This window comes from Centruroides sculpturatus, unplaced genomic scaffold (assembly GCF_000671375.1).
Source record: "Centruroides sculpturatus isolate CEXI.00-Female unplaced genomic scaffold, Cexi_2.0 scaffold664, whole genome shotgun sequence".
In the NCBI taxonomy this organism is placed as follows: domain Eukaryota; kingdom Metazoa; phylum Arthropoda; class Arachnida; order Scorpiones; family Buthidae; genus Centruroides; species Centruroides sculpturatus.
The window spans coordinates 73,454-85,496 of NW_019384885.1; the positions used below are offsets into that span (position 1 = coordinate 73,454).

Here is a 12,043-nt window from a genome sequence, read left to right on the forward strand (position 1 = left end):
TAAAATAAAGCTCAGTTTTAGGGTTGCAAGATTAGGCTACAAGTAGCAGATAGATATTTGTAGAGCACTATGCTACTACATTTGGGTGACTTTTTACTACTTTTTGGGCTACTTTAAAAATAATTTGGACTACGTTTCCAGAAATTCTACTTCACTTTTTATAAAACCTATCTGGCAACCTGTGAGGTTCTCACTAGATATGCTGTTTAAGCAGTTTATTTACATTATTATTGCAGTAATTATTATTAATTAATGAAAGTAGTTTTCCCATATATATAGTCATATTCCATTTGCTTAATAAATTACATCAGTTACATGGCATTTGGCATAGTGTACAAAAATATGCGAAACTCATAATTTGAAGTTGTAATTACTTTGTCCCTTGAATTTCAAACTAACAACAATTTCTTGTGTGTGTGTGTGTGTGTGTGTGTGTGTGTGTGTGTGTGTGTGTGTGTGTGTGTGTGTGTGTGTGTGCATTGTATGTTTTCAATTTCAATTTTACTGTTTAATTTTATTACTATTATTACATCAGGTTGTCTAATTACCTGTTCAATATGGTCATAAAGAATCTAAAATTATTTTTTTATCTATTACAGTAGAGCCTCGAAAACTCAGCCTAATGTGGACCGAAGAGTGGCCAAGTTTGTGAAAATGCCGGGTTATCGGGAATGGGGTTAAAAAAACTAAGTATGAGTGTTTCCTCAGAAAATACTGTACTGTATTTGTATGTATTGTTTACTTGAGAATACAACAGAGAATAAACTGCCCAAATACCCTTAAACAAAGGAAAAGTACGATCTTTATGAAGGCATAGAGCCTTTACTATATGAAAATGAAAATTAATGAATACACTATGTACAGTAATTTACCTGATAAGACAGACCCCAGAAAAATACTTTATGAGGCATAAAGCTGTCTATAATGAAAATTAATTAACTAAGGATTTTTTTGACCTGCCAGGGTGTGGCTGAGTTATCCGGAGTGCCGAGTTTTTGAGGCTCTACTGTATTACTAAATGCACTGTTTTGATAAATTTTTCACAATTTTTTAATCATTTTCTAATAAACACTTAAAACATCAACATTAATATAACACAGCTAAAGACCAGACTTATAATTAATTAGCAAATATTTTTATAGATAATTAACTATTTATTCTCAAAACATTTAAAATAATTTTTAAACTTCCTAATAAGATTAAACTTTTTATTACTGAATTAAAAACATTGTGAGACTAATACTAAAAATTTTATTTTCTAAATTCAGAAAAAGATTAAATTTAAAGTATTTTGGTATAAATTATAATTATTAAATTATTTAAAAATAAATATAATACTTGCATTTGAACAGTTAAGCCTTTCTGACCTCTGACTGGGTATGAACTCTTAATTACTGCACGTAGATTCCTAGAACCAAATAAATCAATAAATTCATTTAGTTAAATATAGAAATTATAGTTTAAATCTATAAAAAACAGAATATATATATTTAACATAAATCTTTAAAAATGCTTTTAATTTTCTGCATTAAAAAGTCACAAAAATTTCTAGAATGCATGGTATCTGCACCTGATTTCAGATTGACTTTAAAAACATGCTTAATTTAATTAACCCTTGATATGCCAGAAATTACAGCAATAATGGCTACAATCCAACACATGGCCTTGTGACATACTGTGGACAAAACAGCCGTACCAATAAAAGTTAAACTGACACATCATTACATCTTTCATTTGTAAAGCCTTATTTATTAAATATTTTTGGAAATATTTATCTGACTTCAGAATATTATATTGTAGAAAATAAGAAAGAAATATAGTAAATTAAAGTAGAAATTGATTGCTAGATTTAGATTGTCTCAACATTAGTTATTTTGACATATCATTGTCATAATTACCATGAATTACTTGATGTTAACAGCAATAAAATGCATTATACAAAATGATCCTAAGTAACATATTTACAGAGAGATTTAGGCATCACTAACATATAGTGCAAACACTCACCACTATGCATATATAGAAAAAAGACATGCTATTCTAATGAAAAGGTCTGTTTATTGTAACATCACATTTCTCAAATATTTTCAACTCATCTGCATGTATAACATTTAAACGCAATCAAATGTAAAGGAAGGTCATTTAAATTCAGATGAATTTAAACATTGTATCTGAAGGCGAGTCAAGTCGGGAAGACTTGATAAACATTTTATACCTACAATAAACAGACCCTTTTATTGGAATAGCATTTATTTTTCAGTGTGTATAATGTGTGGTCTGAACAGACTGTTGATGTTTGTTGTCACATTGCTAGCAATACCAAAATGCTATTTGTACAAGACACTCATGCTGTACCTTAGCAACGCAAATTCTAACAAGGTTTCTAAAACCTTGATAGAATTTCTTTTTCTAATCAGTGAATGACTAGTTCACCAATTGGAAAAAGGTTTTTACATCTTATAGTGGTTTATGCTAGATATGTCAACAATATTTTTGTTTTGTGGAGCAAAAAACCAGACCTCAATGACAATTCATATGATCCCCTTCTAAAATTAGAACAAGAGAGTGACATTTCAGTACTTTTTTGGGACATATCTATCACCTTCAATGATGGTGGATACACATTAATATTTACCATAAACTCACAAACCAACCTGTTATCATCCCACACAATTCCTACAATCCGCAATCTGTAAAACTCTCAGCATTGAGGTCTTTAATAAGATGAGCCTACATCCATTGATCTAATGTCATCGACACATACATTGAAAGAATTGCCAAAAAGTATGGATTTCCTACAAATATGACATGTAATTTTATTAGCATCTTTAAAAACACAAGACCTACATCCTCCCAACAGGCATCTAAGAAAACAGTTGAGTTACATTATTTTCCTGTATTAAAATGAGTACATAAAGAAATAGCCAATATGAGCAATGTAAACATCATATATCAGCATAATCCGACAGTCTTTGGAATTCTATATAATGACAAGGATTGTAACAGCCTCAATAACTCCTCTGGTGTTTACACAATTCCAATTGAGGATCAGTATTTTGACACAAATCTAACATATGTGGGGGCTACTGGACATACTTTGGCACAAAGGATTAAGGAGCATAAAAATGCTGTTGAAAAGCATCTCAACACCACTGTATTAGCAGCTTATGCCACCAAACAAGGATAAAATGTGAAGAGGCCAGAATCATTAGACCTGATAGGAATCCTAATACTATTAAGTTCTAGAACTGTTAGAAATTTTTAAAGCCAACCAAAAACTATTTTGTATCAATCATAGAAATGCTGACACCTTGCCTACAGCAGGAAGGTCCATTTCTGAGATGTAATTTGGGACTTGGTCATCTTATAATTGTTTTTGTTTATACTATTTTTAATCACTTTCATACCATTTTGTTTATTTGTATATTTAATTAATTTGTTAATTTTAATTTCTATGCATGTGCTCTCTTTAGAATACTTTAATTTTTAAATTATTTTTGTTGCATTTGATATGCTTATGTTTTAAAAAATATTAAAATTGTCATGAATACACAAAATGATTTTTGTCTGTTTTCTTTCTGTTGTTAAAACGAAGACAAAAATCTTTTTATATATTCATGATATTTTTATATATTGTTAAAAATGTAAATACCATTGGCCAAATTTTAATGCTTATGTTCGTTTATTTTATTTTATATTCATGTACTTCACTGTGGTGGGCCTATGATATTAGATCAAAAATGTTTTAATTTATTAAATTTATTGCTGGAGTTACAAGGTACTCTGTTTATCTAGGATAAAGTGATAGCCAGGATGTTTACAATATATCAATATCAAGGTGTTTAAGCCAGTTCAAGTTTTCTTCAATTTCCACCTCAAGGTAGGTAAGGCTTTTCACCCTAGGTATCCTGAATCCATTAATTTTTATTGTTGGAGTTGTTTTGAAGTTCTTAGAGAAAATGATGTAGATGAATTTACTGAGGTTAATTGGAAGCCTCCATTGTAGATGTTATCCAGTAGGTGATTACAAATATTGACAACATGGTTGTTATTCTTTCTTTCTGTCATCAGTGTACCCTTGTACCATGTGGCTGACAGTCTTGTTCATAGTGTTGAGCAGTTCATTGTGGACATTAGTCCATAGGGCAGGGTTGGCCAGAGCCCTGGGACACCCTTTGGTAATGTGAGGGGTGTATTCCATGCTAGTGGTAGAGAAGACAGCCTTCCTGTCCTCGAGAAAACTGATTACCTGAAACAGGTTCTTTAAGTACTTTTGAAGTTGATCTAATATGTCTGACCACCATAGGTTATCAATAACCCCTTTAAAGTCTATGATCATGAGAACAGTGTGTTTCCCTTGACCCTTTGCTTTTTCGACATTATTGAGGAGAGGATGATAATTTTCAAATTGCCTGGAGCTAACCCTTGTTGACTGTCACTGAGCAGGTTGTTATTCCTTAAGTGTTTTAGAATCTTCCTTGTGACTAGGCCATCAAAGACATTCCCAATAATTGGGAGTATGGAGTAGTCATTGGCTTCGGTTGCAGCCTGGTCAGGGTTTTTGGGGATCAGTTTGACAGATGCTATTTTCCAGTTGCTGGGGAAATACCCTACAGTTAAACGATTGAAGAGAGTTATGAAGAAGGTGGGAGTTGCAGGAAAGGCCTCTTTCACCATCCTTCCACTTAATAAGGCTCCTGGTATTGACAGTATGTTTTTAATCTTCTTGATGGCCTGAGAAACTTTCTCAAAGGTAAATATATCATCATCTGTAGTGTCAGGTGGGGTCCAAAAGTTGGCCCACATCTTGCATTAGTTTGGGTTGTCTTCTTAGTTCTTCAACCATCAGTTTGCTACTGATGGTTGAAGATCTGGCAGATGACATCACTGAAAGATGTCAGTGTTCCATCACTTTTGCAATAATAATAATAAATTACAAATAAATTATTTGTAATTTATTATTATTATTGCCAAATTATAGCCCAATGATTTACGGCAGGTGTTGCTGTGGTATTGTAATGTCCCATCATTTTGTTGGATGCCTGTTTTTTGATGTTTTATAAAACTTATTTAAGTAGAGTACACTCAAAAGCTTGTCAAACTGTGCACATAATTCCCTCCAGGAGCTATGTATTTTCTGGTTAATCTTGGTGTCGTAATGATTGAACCCAATATAAGCAGTCTTGTGATGATTCCATTGATCTTGAATGGCAACCATAAATCCCTCAAGTCTCTCCAAATGGGCAATCCCTAGTTAACCAGTGACAGTTTTGTCAACATAGTCCACAGCTAGATTGTAGGAATGCCTGCCATAAACTGCCTTTTGGGCCTATGACTGTTTAGTGATGTCTATGTTATTTTTGTTGAGCTATGTCCAGGTCTCAGAATGTAAGTTTAAAGGTGTGTATGGTTATTGTCTGCCAGAGTTATAGCTTTATGTAATCTTGATGTTTTTTGCAAAAAACTCCTGCACTATCAGAATTTGTAGTGCAGGTTAATTATATTAGTATGGGCCATGGCCACCTTCTTAATGAGGAAGAGTGTCTTTCTACAGATGATTTTGGGTGATATTTTTTATGCTTAGTAAGTGTTGTTCTTGTTTCCCTTTGTAGTTGCTTGAGATCTGTGCATGTCCAGTGTATACCTCCAAAAGAATAAGTGAGTAGAGGAACAACACAGGTATTAATAGCTTTAATAGTACATTTTGCATTTAGGTGTGTTCTTATTAGCCTTTGTTTTAACTGTGCATGTTCTGTAAGTTTGGCGTGTTGGAATTCTAAATATTTGTAAAACTTCCTTCCATGGATTCAATATCATCTTCAGTTCTGAGTATGAAGTCTCCTTTCTTCAGAACTCCTTTTTCAATGTGTAGTGTTGTAGTGTTTTGCATTTGTCTAGACAAAACTCCATTTGTATATCATGTGTGTGCATGTGTGCACACATACAAATTAAAAGAAATTCATACCAGTAAGTGGGCATGTTCCAATGGCTGCTACAGATACACAGGATATGATGACATGGTAGGTTATGCAAAGTTTCATTTTCATTCTAACAATTTTCTGTAAACTATACACCATTGCAGGTCACACTTATACAGATTATCCACATATATTATGTTATGTTACTGTAATTTGAATTTATTACAGACAATAATACTTTTACTATAAAAGTATTTATAGAAGAGCCTCATTCCTTCATTTTGAAGGAATGAGGCTCAATTTGTAATGAGGTTGTGAAAGTACAGGTATATACTGTTTTGCCAGATATTCATTAAGAATGCAATATGCCAGAACATTATCAAGATAGAGAACCCAGCTTTTTGTTTGCCAGATACCAGGCCATTTTCATCTCACTGCATCATGAAGGAATCAAGAATATTGATGGTAGAACTGCTAACAAGCAATTTTACATCAGGAACAAAGTCATAATGCACCAGACCTTTCATAATCAGAAAAGTCGTAAGAATTACCTTTCAATTTATCTATTAAAATACAAATTAAAAGAAGCTTTTAATTTAATTTGATTATAATTCCAAAAGAAAAAATGCAGACTGCTAAAAGTTATACAAAAATCACTATTAATTCATTAGCCAGTCATGTGTAAAGTCCATGATGTTTAATACAGGCTTCCAGCTACTGTTTACGGATGCAACATTGTTGATATTAATTACGTTTGAGTATTTGGACAACTGATCAATAAATAGCAAATTTTGTGTAACTTTTAGCAATCTACATTTTTCTCTTTTTAATTTAATTCAAGAATAATTCTAAGCTTCTTTAATTTGTATTTTAACGGGTTGTTATTATCATCATCTTGTGTACCAACATTTTAAATTTAAATGCTGCTGTTCAATTCAATCTTATTTAATGTTCCATTGGACGTTATTAAAATTTACAAATAATTTGTGGCTGAAATTGACTCAAGTGAAGCCAAAAAATTTCCAAAATAAATCATTTTCAGTTTTGTGCCCAACGGAATAAAATTGATAAATAGTTTAAAAATTATAACTGCTTGTTCAGATCACCAACAAGTCTTGACTACCCATTTTTTTTATCACTTTTTGGCATAAAAATGTGATATCTTTTGTAATATACAAGAGAAATTCTTATTTTAAACAATGTGCCTGTCTTTCCATTCATTCATATAGAATCCATCCATCACATTTTTTTCACTTTCATTGTAAGCATTGAGGAACTTAAATAATGCACACTTAACTTCTCTGCAATGTGTCTTACTGTTTAATGATGACATCAAAATTCAATTAAAAAAGTCATTTATTTACTGATCTATACGTTCTTTTAGTCATCCATGTGGCTCATTTATCCCAATCAAAATTTTTTTGAACCAACATTGCACTATTTGTTCATTAGATTTACTTTCCCCAATACCATATTAATGTTGTGAGTTGCTTCCATGGTATTGTCTGAATTTGATTAGGATCCATTATCCACTTTAAAAAATTTGTTTTATGTAACTTTAGAGGAAAAGAATGTCTATAGTACAGCAGACTGCAAGCTTTAATCTAACATACACTGGCAGATACCAATAGTTAATTCCCAAATTTAACCAAATACACCAGTCTGTAAAATATGCCATTTTGTGTGCAATAACTCAATATAATTTTAATGTAAAAATTAAAATATTACCATCTGTAATAAAGAATATTAGCAAATAGTGTATCAGGTAGTAACGATTCTTTGTCCATCTGTTCCATAGATTCACAATCTGAACTCAAAAGTATCTTCTGCAAGTCCTTTATTAAATTTTCTTGAATTGGCAGTGGAAGTCTATAAAATATAATTTAAAAGATATTTAATAAAAATAGAAAACTTGCATCATTAATTATATAAATATTTAAGAAAACTAAATGTATTACAATTCCAAATTAAAATATAATAGATTCAAAATAATTAAACTATTTAAATTATAACAAAATAATCACTCACACTTTTTCTAATAAATTCAAATTCCATTTCAGAAAAGCAGCTGCTTTTAAAGCCAACAACTTTAAAGCAAGACTCTTTTTATTTTCGGCCTCCTGTTCAGTAGATACTGTAACAAAAGATTTAATTTGTTTAATCCCAGATTATTTACAGCATCAATAGAAAGTAGTGACAAACAATCCACAACTAATAACTTCATGAAAACCTTTAACAATAGTAACTGAAAAATTTCAGTGTATTTAATATTTTGAAAATTGAATTTTTATACAAAATTAGTTTAAATGTTTTTTAAAAAAATATTTCAACTAATTTTGTTTAATATTAAGTTGAACTCACATTTATATAAGAAAATTTCTGTTGAACTTAGTCATTAATTTTGTCAAACAACTTTTACAGGAGAAATGTTAGATTAGGACAAGCACAATTAAAGCAATAACTATGAACAAAACCAAATTAAAAAAAATAATAAATTCTATTCAAAAATTAGACAATCTTAAATTTATAACAAAGTTTAAGTAGTCTAAAACAGTGGTTCCCAACCATTTTTACAGTATTTATTCCCCATCGGGGCTCACATGCAATGGTGTCTTCCCCAACATAGGCACAAATGTTTATTGTTCTGTATTTATTTTCTTTTATTACGAATTAAATGATACCAGTAAAGTTTGATTGGAAATATGAAGCAAAAATACAATTGCACTACAAAAACTATAGATATAACTATTTGCACAAATAAAATGGGTATTTTATTTATAGATATAGATGTGAGGAAGGACAAAAGACACCTCTGTGGGGTCTGATCAACGTTGGCTTGATACTACTCACTTTAGAGGTCGTCCTTAAGTTGCAAAATGACCCTTATGACCCTTGTTTTGCTCGCGATCTGTCAGGATGACATGAGAAAGCCTTTTTACGTATGGGGTAGTGGTTTGCTGGAAGCAAAGATGACTCACACAGAGGCCAAAATGACTAAGTTAACGTGTTTATTTGACAAGACATGCTTACAATGATGGCAATTTGCCAATCTGACAAAGTCAACCGATGAAAGTTCTTTTTGGAGGAGAAACTTCCTATAGAACCAAAGAGAGTTCCTCCTTGATCCCAGTTGTCAGGGAGAACAGGGATCTACATCAGGAGATAGGTACCAGTCTGGATAGATAAGCGTTTTCGGGTAAAGTTATCTATCCAGACTGGTACCTATCTCCTGATGTAGATCCCTGTTCTCCCTGCCTCCAGCAACAACTGGGATCAAGGAGGAACTCTCTTTGGTTCTATAGGAAGTTTCTCCTCCAAAAAGAACTTTCATCGGTTGACTTTGTCAGATTGGCAAATTTCCATCATTGTAAGCATGTCTTGTCAAATAAACACATTAATTTAGTCATTTTGGCCTCTGTGTGAGTCATCTTTGCTTCCAGCAAACCACTACCCCATACGTAAAAAGGCTTTCTCACGTCATCCTGACAGACCGTTCGCAAAGCAAGGGTCGTAACATTTCACTTTAAGGACAACCTCTAAAGTGAGTAGCGTCGGCCCAATGTCAATCAGACCACATGGTCTCAGTTCCTCATATTGGTGTCGAGAAGTGGGATTTTAAATCCCCAGACACCTCTGGGCTAGCATCCTTGCCAGTCAGGTTACGTCTCCACATAGACCATTTTTGACAGTTTGTTTCTTCTGAATAAAAATTATAATAATGTAAATTGAAAACATGTTTTGCATATTTTCATAAACTGTAGATACCAATGAAAAATTTGAGCTTGGTTTGAAATGCACAAACAATGTGTGGTTCTGACTATCAATTCCATGAGCAAGTCATTCTCTACATTTAGCTGATTTCTGTATTTCATTTTAACTGCAGCCACTGCTGAAAATTCAACTTTGTACAGGTGCTTCATTGAAAATTGAAGGAGCACTCTAGAGTACTTTTTGTAATTTCTGTATATTCGTTTCAAACTGAAAGCTAAAATTCCGGAAATGAAGTTTTACAAAAGGCTATTTTTAGTGTCTTGTCGCTCAAAAGTTCAAGTAATTGCTCTTGACCAAAAATGCTTATTCTGAAATATCACTTGTTACAGAGAATGGATCTTGAATCCAATCGCAGGCATGGTTGGCTATCTGAGGAAAGTAGTCTTTGAACTGGTTTTTCAGTGCAGATAGATGCACCACTACTCTATTCACAACAGAAGTTATAGTAGAGCTATCATCAGCTTCCTATGCTATGAATTTTGTAGGCAATGGAAACCTTTCAATTACCTCACAGTCAATATGAGCTTTCTAAAAATCTAGCTTCTTAAAGCCTTCAATTTTGTCCTGCGTATCCAGAATATTTGAGTTCTTTCCTAGCAATGACACATTCAAATTGTTTAGTTTTTTAAAAATGTCCACCAAATAGGCCAATGTCGCTAAAAATTCAACATTACACAAATGTTCTGACAATTGTATTTTCCCAAGCAGAGAAATTCTAAATTCATCATGCAGATCAAAAAGACACTGCAGAACTTTTCCATATAACAGCCATCTGACTTCACTGTGATAAAGCATATGCTTACGTTTAGATCCCATTTCTTCACTAAGTTCAGTAAAGCTTATTGCTTTACTGAACTTAGCTTGCAATAACAGAGATTTGATGCAATTAACAATTTTAACATTCAAAGAGTTGCAATGCAGATATTTGACTTTCTTTTTCTTGTTGAATTAACTGTGTTTTCAAATCAACAGCCAAGTCATCAATTTGCCATGAAATTGTATTATTTGATAGTGAAATAATTCATAATGCCTTTGCAACTTCCTCTCCATTCATAATGCAACACGTTTCTACAGCTGCCAGAAGCAACAAATTCTTGGCAATAGTGTACAATTTCTTACATTTAACCATTTTCTTAGCCACTACATAAGAAGCTTTCAATGCTTTCTTACAATACCATAACTTCTTTTGACATTACAATCTTCTGTCATTTCAATTCCATCTCGTTCTGAACAAAAATCTCATGATCCTTATGTGGATAGTCTTCACACACTGTTTCCAGATGCCTTTCAAGCTTTGAGGGCTGTCATTGGTAAGAATTCAAAACAAATGACACAAAAGGCTGTTGAATGCTGGATTTGGTACGAAAATAAGAAAATCCAAACTTGATATAACTTATGTCATATTGCCTGCACGTTTTCTTTCCTTTATCAGGGGCTATACTTGTGTTGTCAGTAGTAATCCTGCTACTATTAGTTTTGAGTTGTTCAGAAAATAATTTCATTGTTTTTACCACTAGAGGGATTAGTTGTATTTTTACCTGCCATTTTCATTCATTAATTGACATTATATATATTTGACAGCTGACATTTTAAGGCATATTTGTAAAAAATTTTGTTTGATTTTGTGCAATTGTTTATTTTTTGTGTCTCATCAAACATGAAAGATCAAAAGCATCATTTTCAGCATATTTTGCTTTTTTATTACCAAAAAATCAAAATGCTGTGTTAGACAAGGAATTAAAGAATTTAAAAATACAACAGAAAGTAACAGAAGAAGATATCAACTACATAAAAAGAGAAGACAACAGAATACCGAAATTTAACATAAGGGTAAAAACACGTAAAAATCCTACTAAATATAGACCATTAATAGACGTTAAAAATTACGTATATTATAATTTAGAAAAATATTTAAAGGATAAATTAAATTTATTAGAAGTTTCTCAATATAGTATAAAAAATGTAGATGAATTATTAAATAGATTAAAAAATATAAAAATTAATGAAAATATGAAGTTGATATCACTTGATGTTGTAAACATGTATCCTAGCATAACACTAGAAGATATAGAAAATTCTTTAAGAAAAATAAATACACCAGACTGGATAATTAAATTATGCCTAATTGTAATGAAAAATAATTATTTTCAGTACGATAAGAAATTCTACACCCAAACAGAAGGAATACCTATGGGTACATGTATAGGTCCAAAATTGGCCGAAATAACAATGATACAAATAGATGAAAAGATCAAAAATATAGAAGGTATTGAATTTTACAGCAGGTATGTGGATGATTGCATAATAATTTTTGATAAAACGAAAACAAATGAAGATATAATTATAAATAAGAC

General features: G+C 31.8%; 1 protein-coding gene across 1 annotated transcript in view; it reads right to left on the reverse strand.

Moving 5' to 3' along the window:
- The window catches only part of LOC111631108 (integrator complex subunit 8-like), an 80,113-nt gene that overhangs the window by 60,071 nt on the left and 7,999 nt on the right, over positions 1 to 12,043 (reverse strand). The window contains exons 3-5 of the mRNA XM_023375306.1: positions 7,947 to 8,052; positions 7,647 to 7,787; positions 1,343 to 1,408 (exon numbers count right to left, since the gene is read on the reverse strand). Of these exons, the coding sequence (XP_023231074.1) occupies positions 1,343 to 1,408; positions 7,647 to 7,787; positions 7,947 to 8,052 (313 nt within the window). The remainder of the gene's footprint in view (positions 1 to 1,342; positions 1,409 to 7,646; positions 7,788 to 7,946; positions 8,053 to 12,043) is intronic.